Source organism: Paralichthys olivaceus, chromosome 3 (assembly GCF_024713975.1).
Source record: "Paralichthys olivaceus isolate ysfri-2021 chromosome 3, ASM2471397v2, whole genome shotgun sequence".
Lineage (NCBI taxonomy): Eukaryota > Metazoa > Chordata > Actinopteri > Pleuronectiformes > Paralichthyidae > Paralichthys > Paralichthys olivaceus.
The window spans coordinates 12,897,680-12,916,249 of NC_091095.1; the positions used below are offsets into that span (position 1 = coordinate 12,897,680).

Sequence of the window (18,570 nt, forward strand, 5' to 3'; positions counted from 1 at the left end):
TTCTACTTGCACATAGTATTTTATAAGCTGTCTGTGTTATTTTTAGATTTCTGACTGAGTTTTATTCCTGCTAGAGTGGAAATTGTTCAGACAGTATTTGTGCCTTCATTATTTTAAAATGTACAACTACCTGGCTACCTAAATATTTTTAGAATGCAGAGCATACTTTAAGAGATTTGAGGCACTTGAGCAGGACCTTACTGCTCAACTAAGGGTGGGTTGTTGTTCTGAATTTAAGGAATTGCATTCTGCTGTGATACCAGTGTTGTTTGTGACAACCTTCCAGAAAACCTGAGGTCTGTTCTTACTCTTTCTTCTTGTAGAATGAACAATCAGAAAATGTAGTGTTGCCATTATTAAATTAAATTTGGGCATATTCATTCATCTGTAACCTAATGCAATTAATCATCCTTTTTATTTATATATAACAGATTTTATGTTTTAATTTCACATTACCTTGTGTTTATGGTATGATAATAAATTTACCTTATCAGAGACGTATGAAAGACAGCAGCTTCAAAATGTTTCATAATGGGCAGGCATTAAGTTATACAGTAATTTCAAAACAATAATGTCAAAACAATAAACATTTACAAGTGAGAGTACAAAGGACCAAATTAAATATCAAATACACACATATAAACATAAATACCCACATATATAGTATATCAAGTACATGCTGTATACACTTTATATGTAGTATACTATATATAGTTGTGTTTCTTTTGTATTTCGGCTTCATGCCCATGTTATGAAAAGATATAGATAGCTAGATAGATAGAAAGAGAGAGAGAGAGAGAGAGAGAGAGTGCTCTCTTGCCTTGTCGTTGAAAGGTTCTGTAACCTACAAATAACCGATCAGTGATCATAGATTATACGTTTATATAGTAAAGTGAAAGACAGGTGAAACGCGGTGGCAGGTGTTTTTGTGGTATATTGGTATCTAACATTGTTGGATGAAGAATGAAACAGTGGGTTTGTTTCTGCGGTGCTTTGCGCTGATTGGTCCACGGCAGCAGGAGGAGGAGGAGCCTGAGTGAGCCTCAGCGAGCCTCAGCTCTGTGTCTGGTCTCAGCTCGGTGCTCCTCTGCAGCTGCGTGGCTTCACGACGACAAACGCACAACAACTTTCTCAAAAACTCTTTTGCCTTTAAAGATAAAAGGAACTCATGGCTCCACCGTTTCCCGCCGGTTCAGGACGCGATGCGGTTTTAAACTCGGAGTGCGGATATAGTCTAAACTGAACCACAACTTCAAACAAGACCAACGACGGCGGAACAAGTTGAGACCGAGATAAAGGAACCCGGATCGGCCCTGCTCCCGTCGAGGTAAGAGTTAAAGGACCTGATCCTCTTAAAGTGTCGTACACAGCGATACGTGCGTGCGCGATATTTGTACTACTTCCGAAAATGTGACGAGTTAGTATGAGGTCGTGTGATGTCGGCTGGACTCGCTGTTTGCAGGCTGCTGTGAACTCGGGTGGGAAGTTGAGCGCATGCTGAAGTGCTGACCGGAGTTTCACATTTACTGCACAAAACGAATTGGATTTCACGCTGAGTCCCTCCACGGAAGTCCACCGTCCCCCTTTCATTGGCGCTGAATAGCCGACTTAAATGTATCTGCTGGGAAACAATGGAGGCCTTTAGGCAGAAGATATTTATTTGGCCGTTTTTTGCAGTTCTGTGCGGTGCCATGATCACCACCAAAGAGCAGCAGTCATGATAACATGGACTGTGTTACAACAGCGTGTTATTACGTGAATATATTCACAATATAGTTAATATTGTAAATTAGGGCTTGGCTAAAACAATATCAATAATTATAGCAATGTAATTTTAATCAATTTCAATGTAACAAAAGTCCAATATATCTAGATTGCTTGATATTTGTAAAATCTGTTGAAGTGTTTATTCTCTGCCCATAAAGATTTTAAAGCACAACCTTCACTCAGGAGCAAAAATCAGTTTTATACTTGAAAGAAATGATAATGTAACATTTATTGTATTAATTATTGATGATTTTGACTAGTTAGTTTGTTAGTTTCACAACAGAAAGCAATATAGTTAATATTGTAAATAAGGGCTGTGCTTTAAAGCGCCATCAGTTATTATGTAATTTTCATCAATTGCAATATAACAAAAGTCCAATATAACTCTACATTGCCATTTGCATTGTGCAGGAAATTTGTAAAATGTGTTTGCTATTCTCTGCTCATAAAGAACAGTTTAAACCACAAACTTCACTCAGGAGCAAAGATCTGTCTATTCTATCTAATATAAAATAATTCTTTATTGTAATAATTATAAAAAAATTTATTACATTTTTTGGCCCCTATTTTGGATGCAGCTTTATCATTACCACACCAGAATATCAGCCCACTTTGTGTGAAGGCTGCAAACCCGTCTAAACCCACTGCAGATTACCACAAGAAAGACTGAGTTTTTTGATCTGTTGCACAGCGGTTACATAATTTTATCTTTAAGGAGCCGGTCAGAGGTGTCAGAGCTTATGTGGGCTTGAAAGCTTTGCCTTTGGTACCATCTTGTATGAGAGCCAGCGGCAGAGAAACAGAACAGGCTGTCAGGAATTTACTGGCTCTTGGTTGGAGGTGACTCACAGCCCTGAAATGTTTATAGGGGTGGAAAGATGTGATATAGGGCAACACACCCAGGTGTTGCTTTTTTACCTAACAATAATTACACAGGGTTGTGTGAAGATTAAGTTGCTCATTTGTTGCCACAGGTTTTGAGAGATGATTCTTGACATTGATGTGTGTCTCAGTGTAAAACTTTGCAGCACACAGTGTGCACAATGGTTTTCTGTGGGAGTGCTTCTTATCTGATCCGCTTTCATCTCTAAAGTCTAAAGTTCATTTCCGGTGTAAGCCAATGCAGTGACACAAGTCATACTTTTCAACAGTCCATTCACTAGCTATAGTGAGTTTGTTTAATCATAAAGTGGGAGGAGTGTTTATGGTAGCGTTCACATCAAAAGGAGCATGTGTTCATAAAATCCATTCCTCCTACGATCATAAACTGTGAAGAAATGAGAAGCCAATATTTTTCTTCTGTATTTTCTCCTCCAGGTCCTAGTCAAGATGTCTGTCAGTAACCACGAAAACAGAAAGTCTCGCTCTAGTTCCGGCTCCATGAATATCCAACTATTTCACAAGACAACCCATGCGGACAGCCTGTTGACTCAACTCAACCTGCTGCGAAAACGAAAAGTCTTCACAGATGTTGTCCTGAAGGCCGGAAACCGATCCTTCCCCTGTCATCGGGCTGTCCTGGCCTCCTGTAGCCGATACTTTGAGGCCATGTTCAGCGGCGGGCTCAGGGAGAGTCGTGACGCTGATGTCAACTTCCATGACTCTCTCCATCCAGAGGTGCTGGAGCTCTTGCTCGACTACGCCTACTCAGCCCGAATCATTATCAACGAGGAAAATGCAGAATCACTTTTAGAAGCTGGAGACATGCTTCAGTTCCATGACATCAGAGACGCAGCGGCAGAGTTTCTAGAAAAGAACCTCCACCAGTCGAACTGTTTGGGGATGATGCTGCTGTCAGATGCACATCAGTGTCAGAGACTGTATGAGCTGTCATGGAGGATGTGCTTGGCAGACTTTGCTACCCTCTTCAAGACAGAGGACTTCCTCAGCCTGCCCCGAGACAAAGTCCAGGAGTTAATCCTCAGTGAGGAACTGGAGGTCGAGGATGAGAGCCTGGTGTATGAGGCTGTCATCGACTGGGTGAAGGCAGACATGGAGCGGAGGCACAGTGAGCTGCCCGAGCTGCTGCGCTGTGTTCGCTTAGCACTACTCCCTGAAACATATCTGCTGAAGAATGTCGCTTCAGAGGAGCTGGTCATGTGCCACAAAGTGGGTCGGGAGATTGTTGAAGATGCCGTACGGTGTAAGATGAGGATCCTCCAGAATGATGGTATCGTAACAGGGTTCTGTGCTCGGCCAAGAAAGGTCAGTCAGGCCCTGCTGCTACTGGGAGGTCAGACTTTCATGTGCGATAAAGTCTACATGATCGACAACAAGACCAAGGAGATCACGCCCAAAACAGACATCCCCAGCCCTAGGAAAGAATGCAGTGCCTGTGCTATTGGTTGCAAGGTACGTTTGTGACATATTTCCGTATCTGCTTTTGTATTTAACATTATATAGTTGTAGTCATAATGTAATTTATTTTTCTGTCTCTCAGGTTTATGTTACTGGAGGGCGTGGCTCTGAAAACGGGGCTTCCAAAGATGTCTGGGTCTACGATACATTACATGATGAGTGGTCCAAAGCAGCGCCCATGTTGGTAGCCAGATTTGGACATGGTTCTGCAGAGCTCGACCACATTCTGTATGTTGTGGGAGGACACACCTCTCTTGCGGGATCCTTTCCTGCCTCTCCGTCAGTCTCTCTTAAACAGGTGGAGCAATATGACCCTCAGACCAACAAATGGACCTTGGTGGCTCCGCTCAGAGAAGGTGTGAGCAATGCTGCCGTTGTTGGTGCCAAAAACAAACTTTTTGCCTTTGGGGGCACCAGTGTCAACAGAGACAAGTATCCTAAGGTTCAATGCTTTGACCCTTGTCAGAACCGTTGGTCTGTACCGGCCGCCTGTCCACAGCTGTGGCGATATACAGCTGCAGCTGTAGTTGGTAACCACATTGTAGTGATTGGTGGTGACACTGAATTCTCAGCCAGCTCCGCTTACAGATTCAATAGCGAGACGTATCAGTGGTCAAAGTTTGGCGATGTGACAACCAAACGGATCAGCTGCCACGCAGTTGCGTCAGGAAACAGACTATATGTGGTCGGGGGATACGGGGCTCAAAGATGTAAGACACTCGACTGTTACGATCCATCATCAGACTCTTGGGACAGTGTGACCAGTGTGCCCTACTCACTCATTCCCACCGCCTTTGTCAGCACGTGGAAGTACCTCTCAGCGTAGCGGGACACACTGTCTAAGGTTTCTACGGTGAGTAATTGTAGTTTACTTTAACTGACACACACAAACAAGATGTTGATTATATGTGCTATTCATAGTGTCCCTATTGTCACATAAGAAGTGGGAACTGACTTTATAGAAACAAGAATATCTATAATAAGTTTAAATCACACTGTGACTTCTTATACAGACCCACAAGAGTGTCAGTTTGAACCGGACGAGGCCAGTTTTAAACCCCTCGCTGTTGTCAAGGTTGCCAGTGGTTACAGTTACACATTATTTAGCTACTGTGACGGCTGGGTGTTGGATGAACATGGTGGAGTCCTGGGTTAGGGAGCAGCAGGAATGTCAGTAGTTCCGGTAATTAGAGAGAGCTAGCTACAACACTAGACCTGTGTCAGGCTGAGGTGGAGAGGCAGGAATCAGGTCTGTGCTTGTTGCCCCAAGAAGGCAAAGTGGACAGCGGGCAGGGCCAGCGCTCTTGGTGAGAAATGACTGACTTATATGAGTCAGCTGGTGTCTGACCAAACTGGCTTTCCTGTGGAATCAAAACAGAGGGGTCAGTGGTCCGAACCAAAGTTTTTTAGGCCCAATGCTGAACCTCAAACTCCCCTCGGTGTACCTTGATTATTGTAGCAGTGTTAGTGTGTTAGAGAACCTCTGTATATATAAGCAGGGTATGAATGTGTGACTGTGACTCAATGTGTAAAGTGCTTTTGAGTGGTCATTAGGACTAGAAAAGTCCTGTGTGAATGCAGTCCATTCAACATGTGTTAAAGCTTTGTCACCACACACTCTTAAAAATATATACATGTGCTTATATTCCTTTAATTAAAACAACACAACTTTGTTCATAGACGTTTCCTTAAATTATTTTCAGACAGTGCTCAACAGGATAGAAAGCCTACTTTAGCACTATGTGGTGAAGAGAGGGTAATCTCTTATGTTTTATGTAAAAAATTCAGATCAGTAATCTTAAGCAAAGGATCAATCGGGATGAAAAAGAAAATGTAACATGCCTTGTTAGTGAAGAATTGCTCCACTTTACCTGCCTGAATGAAAGATAGGTGGCAGTTTCCACGGCTTCGTCTGAGCTAAAAGATGATACATTTTTCCCTACGGTATTTTCAGTGTTTTCTTTGGGGGGGGGCACATACAGGGAAACAAAAGGAGGAAATGCAGTGATATTTTAAAGGTTTGCGTGGTGGTGGTAGAGCGAGTTCAGTTCCGTGATCCTATTATAGAACTGATGCAATGGAAAGCAGTTTATTGCTTGGTGGATTTGCATTTTAAAAAGCTCTGACTCGGCTGTATCTTTTATTTATGTTTTTGTGGTTTTATCTTCACTGGAGTAATAAAGATAGGATCCTTCCAGCCATTACGCCCACTAATATGTTGACATTCAACCCATGTGTTGTGGAGTAATTATAGCGTGAGTATTCGGTACTCTATGGAGTGATGCTTGTTAAGGTAGTAAAAGAGCTTAGTGATGTTTTGAGTCTGTCGTGGGGACCGGCCTGTGGCATAATTGGCTAAGTACAGCTCTCTGGTGCATTGAGACTTTTCATAGCCAACCACAACAGAGTTAGCTTTGCTTTTAGCTACAAGTTCCCCCCCCCAAGATAATTCCATGAAAACGTCTATGGTTTGCATCTTTTTCAATTCTCCCCTAAAATAACAATTCCCAAGCATGACTGTATCAGTCTGTTTCTATGTCTAATTGTGTTTTTGTACATGCACTGCAACCCAGCATTTATCTAGACATTACTCGGAGGAGCTTTGTGTAAGAATGCAAATGTCTGAATCAGTTGGGACATCAAACAGACTTTACACTTTCAGCTTAATGTCCATGTCATGTCTGATTGAGCAGAAGTGTGAATAGAGTTGGTCATTGTCTGGAGAATTTCCTGTGAGCAGGTGGGCATGTTGATGTTCTTTTCAGGCTCCTGCACATTCTCCTCAGATGCCACCCTTCCCCTAAAATCATTAGGTGTGTTTTTCACCTGTCCTAGGTGAAAAACACACCTAATGCTGACAACCTCATTTCAAACATTCTTCTCTGTTCTGCAAAATACCCATTCTACTGCGAGGAAAACAAACAAGCAAGCTCCTTCATGTGCTGCCAGGAAGTTTGAAAGTAAAACCAAAAGGAAGCAAGTGAGAAGCATGAGGCTTATGTGTGACTTGTGTCAACAGTAAACAGCTGGGTGTGATGGAGCTGGGGGCTTAGCATTATAAGGCTGCTGGTATGGACCACTGTCTCCATGGTACTCAAGGTTTTTCTGGCTCGATGGAGACAGACAGGCTGGCTATGAACTTTCAAGGCACCGCATCCTCATGAACTCAGTTAGGCAGTTACCGTAGCTACCATCCCGCTGCCAAACGCCTTTTATGTTTAATTACAGCAGACGTCAAAAAAGCTCCGATTTCGAGCTTGTTAAGCAGGCGTCCTGCCCTGACGCTGATCGACTCTCTCTCACCCGAGACGGGGAGGGGGCCCTGAGAGGAGTTGGCAGAAATGTAGTGAATAGCAAAGTGACACAGAGCAGGAAGCATTCACACACATATACAGATAGAGTATACACACAAACAGAAGAGGTGAAGATGAAGGGGAGAGCGAGTAAGACCAGGGGAAGCAAAGCTATATTTTGCGCCGTTTGGCAGCCGAGACTAACGCCTGCCTAAAAATACTCTGCTCCAGAGGCTGTCAACTTTCAACTGGGATCAGAGAGGAAAATAAATGTGTGTGCGTGTGTGTGCGTGTGTGTGTGTGTTCCTTTCATGTTTATGAGGGGAGCTGAAAACCACCAGTCAGCTGTTCAAGTATTCACTAGTAGTATTGTACATTTTTACTCAGTTATGAAACCACTGATTTTCTACTTGTGCTTCTCTCTCTCTCTTTCTCCCACACACAGGCAGTCACATTGCTGACATTGCCTGTCCTTTAAAAAGCCAACCATCCTTACTCTAATTTGGGAGGAATGAAGGTGTGGCCTGCATTCCCATTAGTAAAGATTTGTTAATTTTGCCTTGTGGGTTGAGGTTGTTTCAGTCGTCCCGACACTTTGCGTGGCCTGTGCAGGATCATACCAGCCTCGCCACTCTTTTTTTTTTTATCACCACCTACCGAAGTTTGTAGCCTTGCGAGTTTCCACCAGATGTGTCTAACCCCAGACTACAGGGCCAAACCAGAACCCACTGTTGATGGAAAACTATTTGTAAATGTTAAAGCATTATGGCTCCTATTTGTTATGGTCTAGACTGGAGGAGTACATTGCTTTTTAAATATTCTCAAATAGACTAAAAGAATCAAGAACTAAACAGATTAATTTTGTTTGTGTTTTGGAGTTGGTACGTAGAACAGGGTGTAATCTTGTCCGTTGTTGGTACCAGACTGCCGGCAGACGGGATGTAACTAGAGATCCCAGCACAAAGTTCAGCACAGTCTCTCTCACTTCAAACCGCTGAATTATAATGGCCCGAGAAGTGACTGTTATCGACACTTGAGCCTTTGTTTTCTCAGCGCCACCTCCTCCTTCTGAAGCCCTCTCTCCTCATCACCCTTCTCCGCTCCCAAAAATCGCAGACAAACTCAGCTTCCTCCTTTTTAACAGCTTCAACTGCAGCACTTATGAGGTGGGCATGGCTCTGTGTGATAGGGTACACCTGGAGAGGTCAGGGGGCCACAGAGGGAGCCAGCGTCGGACCCTCTATGTCCCCAGACAGCTGCTGTAAAATGGAAAGGTCACAGTGGGGATCAGGGAGGAGGAGCACAGAGGCCTCCAGTCACTCAATACTAATGTTTTATTAATGCCTGGATGTGAGGGCCACCAGGAACACAAGCTGAATGAGGCTTTTATTGTGGCATCTGTGTACAACAACGATCCCACCTCCGCTCTCTCAGACACACAGACAGTTAAAGTTAGCTAACCCCACACACACACACACACACACACACACACACACACACACACACACATTTCATCTCTGGTCCCCTGAGTAATCAATCTGCCACATTATGGCCTTCAGCACGGCTGCTTAAATTTGCATAAACCTAATGGACTTTTTATTGGTCTTTTCTCCACACTGTGAGTAACAAAAAGCAAAAAAGGGAAGAAGATGCTCAAAATGGCTGAATAATCGCCCAGACTAATGTGATTACGCCCTTAAAAAGAGATGAGCTGTCATACAGTTACAGGGGCCTCTTCAGAAAGCCAGCTGGGACGGGACAGAGTGTGTCTGCCTGGTAATTAATCTGAATTACGTAATATTTTGCACCTCTGAAGTACCACTGAAGTGGCATGTATTCAGCCACAGACACTCTTTGTTCCAGTCTTAAACTGGAGTTTCTGCAAGGATTCATGAAGATGTGGCTCATTATACTTTGCAGCTGTACCGAGCATCCTGGACTCCTTTATTTGTCCCTCGAAACAATGCAGACTCATGTAAATTAAGTCGCAGTGATTCATTCGTTGGTCAATACAGTGGAATTCTAGGTGGTCATTAGTAAACAAGGCACAGGCCTGGTTGGACACAAGGGACGGATAAAAAGGGAGGACTCTGCTTTGGTTTGGTGTGTTGTGGGTAATTGGGCCTCCAGAAGACGCAGATGCAAGAAAACAAAAAAAAACTGGGCATTAATGTACGTAATCATGCATGTGTCATCTGACGCAGCCCCCATGGTGGGGGCGTGTTCTTTCACTTGCCAGTGTGATGTCTCTGGTTAAGATTTAGTAATAATTCAAATTATTGAGATTTAGTGATTATTATCTTTTGTTATACTCAATCTGCTGTTATTCCCATGTAAAGGAGAAGTGATGGAAGCAGACAGAGCGAGTCAGGTTAAACCTCAGAGTGCCTCATGCGATCACTTCATATAGTCCCAGCCCATCTGTTTGGTTAGCTGAAGGACACACGGACTTCCTGCATCCCTCACAGCAGCACACTGCAGCAGACCAGACGGAAGATGCACACACGGGGGATGTGGGTACTTCTGTAGGTTACAGTTATCAACCTCGCCACCTGTTGGCATCGCACGCTGATTCACTCAAGAACGGTCGGCAGGAGGAAAGGTCATATCTGTGAAGTCTTTTGACATGTTTTGGTGTGGAGTGAGACAGCGAAAACAAAGTTTGAATCCAAGTCATGATGAATTTGAATACCATCTTCTCTTTGAATCGAAGGTGGTAGTTTTACACATGTCACAGGTGAACATTGTGGTCAGTACAGCTCACTCTCTTACGTGATTGACCTTGACGTGAAAGGGACACTCGAGACAATCTGGAGCTCATTTTCGATGACAGCAGGGCCCTTATTGCAGCAGAGGGAGCTGACGTTGGCTGTTTTTTCATGGATTTACTCGTGATGACAGATAACCTTTGTGGAATACACTTTGACATTACAATCTAGCCTTTTTCATTCCCCTCTGAACTGTCACTCATTTTAAAATAAAGGTCAGTAACGCACAAGATATCTGCACCTTTTTGATCTGAACTTTATTTACATTGTTGACCTGAGTTCTGATCCTGCCGGTGGCTTGACAGCATGAATCGAGTAAAAGGTGTGAAAGGCAACTAACACTGAAGTAGAGAGATAGATGACTAAAAATAAAGCTGCAGCTCTTATGAAACACTGATGTTATGGTATTGTAGCAGACCAGAGGAGCAGAGTGTTTAAGATTCAGAGGTGTGCTCTTCATCAGCTGCACTTAGAGATTAAACCTTACATCCTACCTATTTACACTGAGAGAGAGCATGGAAATGTCCATCGGGGTGCCGTTGCATGTCTATGAAAAAAGTTTTGTAACAGAGTCATTTGAACTGGGAGTGAATGCAGATTTTATCCATTCCCATTGCAGACAAACCATTGAAGAAATCAAAATGTGTCCGAGTAACAAATACTAATTTTTCTTCGTATTAACCAAAATTAATCCAAAACATTTTGAAGTTTTTTTAACAGAATAACTAATCAAGATATAACATATCAATATATTTGCTTTAAAGATATACTGTAGTCCTGTGATACTGAATAGCATCAACCTGACACTGTGCTTCTTCTAGAGTTTAATGTACAAACACAGACGTTCACTGCTGTTGAACCTTGTTTGTAACCTCTTTTCTCCCTCTCTATTGTTATTCTAATGGATGTGTCCTACTGCTCTGCCCCCGGCAGTGTATTCACAACAGTAACAGATGTGTACAGATCAGCGTAGGCTTCCGTAGTATCTGCCGGCTTTGTTGGCTGTGGAAATGAGAACTCATTAGGTTATCCAAACAAGCCCCCAGCGAAGCCTGCCTGTAACTGTCAACTCTCATCTCTCCTAGAATAGAGATTGCACACATTCTTCATCTCCTGTGAAAGAGGAGTTATCATAAAAATAATATGCTAATTACATGTAAACAGCATGTTTGGGGTTTCACTCCAACCCCCTCACAAAAATATGCAGTGGAACATTCCTTCATAGCAGCAGGGGAGGAAAATTAGACGCTGAAGTATCTGAGGTTGCAGAGATGAGAGATTCCGAAGAACTCATCCCAGTGTTTGTAGTAAATATGTTGCCATCACATGGAGGAATTTGAAAATTGGAGACGCTCTCTTACGGTATAAATTATATCCGGATAAAGCAAACGAGCAGATGGTTTTGGAACATGCATTTTATCAGCTTATCTTTACAGAGCAGGGTCCTCCCCTCTGCCACCCTCACATATTTATTACCTCGCGACATAAATGGCTTGAGCAGCTTAATCCCACATGCCAGGAGGACTTTGGTTAAATAACACCCCGTCCCGAGGCATTATTAATGCTATGTGGGTAAGCCTGATAAAATGGCATTTTGATAAGCTGATGTGTAGCACGGAGGACTCGAGTCTGTGCATTCCTCTCTGTGAGAATGTCCAGGCCTCCCCTCTGGGTCATGTGGTCGGCCCTCATACAGCAGCAGCTCCTCTCGAGTTCACAGGACCCAAACATTAATCTCCCTCTGTCTCTTTCCCTCAGATCGGCCGTGGTGTCTGGTATGCTGGCTGCAGAGAGGAGGAGGAGGAAGGGTTTGTGTATTCCTGCCCTGGCTCCATCCAGGCTGATTCGCATTATCTTCATCTGCAGAGGAGTGAAGGCCCAGAGTCCTGGAAACAGCCCAGCGACTGGAAATCTGGGGCCTCTTTTCCACCTGATCTGTTTACTCATCGTTCTTGTGTAACTTTCCCATGTCGCCACGAGCTTGAGCTGGACTCGTTGCCATGTATAGGAAACATAGACGTGCTGAAGAAAGTTTCTCTTTCCACCACCTGGCTAAAATAAGCTACTGTGACTGTATCAGCCCGACTCGCCCTGTCAACTAAACCTGTATTAATCTCACCTGTAGATTTCCAGTTTAACAGACTCTGATGTGACTTTGTTTTACAGTGAACTAAAACAGAAACTCAGCTGACTTTTGTCGTGGTTCTTCTCTTCTCCTGACACTGGGCATTTCCTCAGGTGTAATTTATTTGGACTGCTGATGGACTGAATTAGGACCTTGAGCTCTGCCGGGTGTCTGGGGGAACTGGAGAAGACATTCGGTGAAGTGTATGATTTTGTGCACAGAAACAATCTTCCTGTTGGTATTTTTAGACGCTGGACTTGGGCTTCCCTCAAATTTGGCGAGCTAAATTTAAATCTTCCTCCTCGACTCAAAATACAAGGTCGCAAGAGAGAATGTGGCCCATTACGGCCGTAGAAGATACTTTTCTGTTTCGAGATGTCAAGCTATGGTTATGTGATTTTTTTTTTGTCTCAGGGTTATGTATAGTTTGCCTATATTTGTTCAAGGAAGGGTAACTTTTTTGTTTCATGTCTTTTCTGTTCTGAATGTTTTTTTGGGTGAATGTTCTAGTTTTGTTATAAACATTTTTACTGAACTCTCTCATTTTAAAAAACATTCTGAAAACGTATGACGCTTGATAGCAGTGGTCATGTGTAAAACATAAATATTTGCCAAAACTCAAATAGCGTGGTATTATTTTGGAAAGCTAGGTGTTTCCAGACTTGTTAACTTGGTAGTTCTAATATCTGAGTATCTTTAATGGAAGTATTTTTGTGTGTATAGTTTGTATATTTGCTTTGTAATTAATTTGTAGACGCCTTTGATTTGCACAGTTTGTACAAAGAAATCTATTGTTGGTCTTAATTTTTGTATCTTTGTCTTAACCCAGATTGGGTATAGTGTGAATAATCAAAGCCCTTTTGTAGCAACAGTTATTTCTCTCTTAGCAAACTTCATTCGTGTGCATTTTTCCAATATATCAAATATAACTGATATATGAAGCTCTTACTGATACACCATCTTTTACATCATGTTCTACCGTCAATAAAGTGTCATCTTGTTGAAAACTGTTTGCCCGTTGTTTTTCCCAAGGAATGACTGGAATTCTGCAGCTGTGTCGTTTAACAGAGTGGGCAGCCATATAACCACACAGGTACTCATAACGTGCCTCGAATAGTTTCCATGCGCATGTTGGGAGTAGTTTTGGTATTTTACCAGGAACACCCCTCTCCTTCCTGCTGTTTGTCCACGCTGTCTCCTTATAATACCCTCTTGTCACAGTGACATCACACGTCCTGGTAATGTGGTATGTGACTGAGGTGCAAGCCGCTGCTGCTCTGGCACTTGTCATGTAAGATGTGCACACGCATTATAACCCTCAAACCCCGAAGAATGTGCTAATTCTGCAGGGCGTCAGTCAGGTGATGCTCCTCCGCCAGTCCCTTTCTGCTTGCGGCTGGGTCTACGTGAGAAGATGGTGCAGTCCAGACTGGGCGTTGGGTAGAGAGATGTCTGGTTGGCGTGGTGGCAGGGAGGAGAACCAGAGAGGAATGTACCCACACTCAGATTAAGGGAGGTGTGCTGCCTGCAGGGTTGATGTTTGAAAATGTTTCTCACGTCTTAGTTACTGAACCATCATTCCTGTGTTGTCTCAACAGTCCACATCCGCTCTTATAATCAGACATCACTTGATGACTGTTTAGATTTCAGTACATATTTTGATTTCCACGCAAACCTGCTCTCTTGGTTTTCAGAGCTTTTCTCCGTCAGTGGATGTGGTAACAGATGATTTAAACACCAGTTGTTGTTTTCATCTGCAGTTGTTGTACAATTTTGGTGCAGATCTGGATCTCAGAGTATATCAGGAAATTTGTTCCACTTTTTTGACCTTTTTACCATTTTCTCAGAGAAAATTCATGCATCTAGTTGAAAAAACAAATTTAGGGAAATGATATCTGATTTTGACATTTTAGTGCAGCTTGAATTTAAGGGCACTATTGGGCCTTGGCGCTCTGCTTAGAGCCATTCTATTTTTTCCCCCCTGTTGAGCGGACTATACAAGACTTAATTCATTAAGTGGACCTTGAGTTAAATAAGCCAGTGACAAATGGACTCCAGAGTGCTATCCAGTCCCACTCATTCAGTTTGAATACTGTTGAAAACGAATCTTGCTAAATTTAAGAACATGTTAGTGTTTAAGCAACATGAAGACCTACAATATTGAAAATAAAGTTAAGATCACTTTTCATCTTGTTCTTTTCTTCTGCCTTCACCCGACTCTGCCTTAGCATAGAATGCTATTAGTCACTGTAATGGACCAAGCAGTGAGGCCACTAGGAAACAGGAGTTGTAAATGAAAAACCTGGGTTTTCATTTACCTAAGGAAATACAAAACATTATAAATAACTGGTCCATAGGGAGGTCAACAAAAGGCAAATATACTCAACATAACAACTGAAGACCATGTTAACTAAACAAAACAGAGCCCCACAATCAGACATGAGGCCATATATATAGAGAGAGAGAGGTTTGGCAAAACCAAATAAAAAACAAGGGGTAAATAAGATGGGTACCAACTGCAACTAAATACAAAGAAGACTAACTAAACATAACTGACTGCAAATGAAATGAACCTGTGTGTAGCAAACTAATGAGGTGAGAGAGTGTGAATTTGAGGCATGTTGCCATGTGTGGCCGTGGCCATCACAGTTACCTTGAGGACGACTGTCAGTGTCAGTGAGGAGGGATATAGTTAAAGGTGTTGTCCATTAGATCATATTTCTCAGATATATTGACAGCTGTAACGATTTACTGTAAACATTTCAATTAAATATTCTTCACATTAACAATTCAATCGTTTGCAATGCAAAGTTCTTTGTTTCGATTTTCCCTCCAAATGACATGATTTGTGCAACCAATTGCATAAAAGCTCTGGGGGACGCCCTACAACAAACACTTGAGTGACATAATGCAGCAGCATTGTTCCATCTTTTCAAAGCCAACCGAAAAAAACTTCAAAGCATGCCGTTAATTGGATGTAAACAAGAAACTGCCCCTCCGAAGCCATGACATCATGCCTGTAACAGGCTGTATGTCCAGTCGAGCATGTGGACACGTTTGTGCCAGTATGTGTGCAGGGATTCATCAAAGCTTAATTTATGGATTTTTTTCTTCTTCTTATAAATACAATCCAGACATGCATAGAAAGATGAAACAGCGCTCTCTGAAAGGATGACCTGGCACTGGACAGCAGGATGAGCAGGCCGGACAATGGCTGCCATTGTCATGTAAATGTGCAAACCAAGCAATTTCAAACAGATTTCGCCGACAACACAATTAAACAACGGTGAATAAATAGACATTGGAAAGTCGGCTGGAGACAAAAGGACCTCAGAGGCTGCCAAGACAAAACAAAATAAAAGGGAAGAAGGGGAATAAAGGAGAGAAAGAGGACAAACTGCCATTACAATCTGTGTGGGATATCTGTGGACGTGTGTGGTTCTTGCGTGAATATGAATTTATGCTTAATATGCTTGTGTGTGTGTGCGAGGGGACAGGCAGTTACAGCCTGTTGTAACCCACAAGAAAGGAGGCAGTGAGGTGGAACGGACAGGGACGTTGCACTCAGCCTCTCCACCCAAATATCGGCGTGTGTCTGCCGGACTGAGACCCCCAGCTGGGGCCTCCGCCTGTCCTGGACAAGGACAAAAGACGCCTTGTTGATGCCAGAATCGACCTCCTCTCACCTTCCCTAGGGGGCCTGCGCTGAGGATGGCCCTGCAGAGCGGATCAATATTCACCCTCTGGCTAAATCCGATCTGATATGACAGATTCGCAAAAACCGGCAATGACCTCTGAATTTCAAACAAGAGAAATAAAGTCAACTGAATCTGGCATCATAGTATTATATTTGTTTAGCGACTGTACATAAAATTACATAAATTCTAAAGTCGATGTCTTTTGAGTTGAAATCACGAGGAGATTCATCTCTAAAACTGTTCGACTGAGAGGAGACGTCCCTCCTTCACTCCCTCCTCCTCTTACATAAGCCTCCCTGGTTGCAAATCTCTGTGAGCAAACATCAGTCCTCCTCTCCACCATTTTCTCTCTTTCTGTGTTTCACGTTCAAAAGAAGTTTCATTGTATTTCATTGGCACAAGTACGAAAAAAGTATTAGGAAACCAGGAGCACGTCCAAGTATTCAAGAATTAAAAATTACTGAACAATGTCATCCCCCCCACCTCTTTCTCTGTGTTTCTATGCTGGTGGGGGAGTTAGAGGTGTCTCTGCGTCCCCCTCTCTCCCCCCTTTTCCTTCCCCTCGTCTCTCTGGCTGTGGGCATCCCTCCTGGCAGCAGCTCTGAGGTTTCAGAGCTGACTGGGTAAGCAAATGAGGAGTAAACAGAGTGTGACACAGACAGACAGCCAGTCAGACAGTCTAACCACTGGAGCGAACGCATGGGCTGTCTCTTCTCTGCCGCCTGAGCACGAGGAGTGTGTGTAAGTGTGTGTGTGTGTGTGTGTGTGTGTGTGTGTGTGTGTGTGAGGGGTAACTCAGGAGTATGACAGGTCAGCTCACACCAAGAGAGTCCTGAAACTCTTATAATAAATCTGCACCTATATTCACAACCTGAGCTGGGTACACTGGAACTGGATTTTAATTTCCTCTCATATAAAATGAGGAAATTTACCATGTTACAGCATCAAAAAGAGAAAAGAGAAATACACACAGTGAAAGTAATAAAAATACAATACAAAAACAAGGAACTATAATGTAAACAGAATATATACTATGTAACATCATAGCACATATATGAAATTGAAGTTACAGATCGACACAGTGATTACGTTATGTGCTGTTATTTGTTTGTTTGTTGTTTTATTTGTTGCAGGATTACTGGCCTGGGAAATGGTAGATCCAGGATTTATTTTCTTTCACATTTCTACAATAAGTTGATGATCACATGTAGGATTGTTTGGCCTAGGTGACAGTATGTGGTCTACTGAGGACAAAGTGTATCCGGCAGGTATCTTAACAATAAACTCTATATAACTATATATTATCTATATATATTTAAATATATAAAAGTCATGACATTTGCTTTGTCATCTTTTAATTTTAAGCACGATCTGTTTTAATGCATGTTGAAATGTGACATAGCAAACGTCAGCTCACGGTTTTTTGTTAGATTTTGAAGTCTATGAAATGTGAAATGTCCTCAGTACTGATCCATCAATTTATCTGAAAAATAACAAACCAGAAGTGGAGCAACAATATTTCTATTAGACAACAATGCTCTGTAAGTTCTGTATGTATTATACTTTCAGTGTTGTTGTTTTTATCGCATACACCTGCACAGTGTAAAGTAATCCAATAGAACTGTTCTGTCATGAAGTCTATTTTTGTAATGCCAGTAAGGTTTTGTTGACACTGACACAGGGGTTGGATAAAGATACATCTAATTTAAGACGCAGTGTCACCGATGCCAAAACCTTTACCCCACAATAACTTTAATTACAGACAAACACACACTGATCCCTCTCAAAGCTGCATTATTACAATAGTGTGTTTCCATTAAACCTCAACGCAGAGGTGTAAAATTGTTGTTAATGTGGATTAGAGAGGCAACCTGTTTGTGCAGACATGTTCCAACTACACAGTGTTTCTCTGTCTCCACCAGATTCATTTCATCGTTTCTTATTTCGTGCATCTGTGCGCTGAAGACCTGTGGCTTTGACAAAGAAAGAAAGAGAGAGAGAGAGAGAGAGAGAGAGAGAGAGAGAGAGAAATGTGATCATTGTGACAGGAGAGCGCTTTCAGACTTGCCAGAATTCGGCCACAGTAATAGCTGTTTACACAATGGAATAATTACCCAGTAAATTATAGGAGGGAGAAAAAAGAGAGGAGAGGAGAGGAGAGAAGAGGAGTAGAAGAGGAGAGGAGAGGAGATGAGAGGAGAGGAGAGGAGGAGAAGAGGAGAGGAGAGAGAAGAGGAGGAGAAAAGGAGAGGAGAGGAGAGAAGAGAAGAGGAGGAGAGAAGAGAGGAGTGGAACTTTCTGGCTCTGGCAGCCACACAATGGATTTGACAGTCAGGGAGTTGATTGTTCAGTGCTCAGGACTTTGATGAGCTCAGTTGTGTTTGTTGCTGCCTTCCACTCACAATCAAGCTCAAACATGCAAACACACATTCAGGCATTTTACTGCTTGTTGCCTGCAGATTCAAATTCCACCTTCATAATGAAATGAGGAAAGCTTGATTTCTCTTCCTGTTGATGGAACACAGCCCATTAATTTTCTACCTTTTCTTCAAGATAAAGTG

General features: G+C 42.6%; 1 protein-coding gene across 1 annotated transcript; it reads left to right on the plus strand.

Annotated features, from left to right (window-relative positions):
- Positions 1-1,024: 1,024 nt before the first annotated feature.
- On the plus strand, positions 1,025-13,318 carry enc3 (ectodermal-neural cortex 3). Its single transcript, XM_020081336.2, has 4 exons — positions 1,025-1,327; positions 3,085-4,119; positions 4,208-4,978; positions 11,945-13,318. Exons 2-3 carry the CDS (start codon positions 3,097-3,099, stop codon positions 4,949-4,951), a joined length of 1,767 nt encoding a protein of 588 aa, XP_019936895.1. The 5' UTR covers positions 1,025-1,327; positions 3,085-3,096; the 3' UTR covers positions 4,952-4,978; positions 11,945-13,318.
- The last annotated feature ends 5,252 nt before the right edge of the window (positions 13,319-18,570 follow it).

What these genes read in the sequence shown, in the direction of transcription:
- enc3 (XM_020081336.2), top strand. Translation starts at nt 3,097, where the DNA reads ATGTCTGTCAGTAACCACGAAAACAGAAAGTCTCGCTCTAGTTCCGGC. An exon ending in CCTGTGCTATTGGTTGCAAG is followed by an intron (nt 4,120 to 4,207) that starts GTACGTTTGTGA and finishes TCTGTCTCTCAG; the next exon opens with GTTTATGTTACTGGAGGGCG.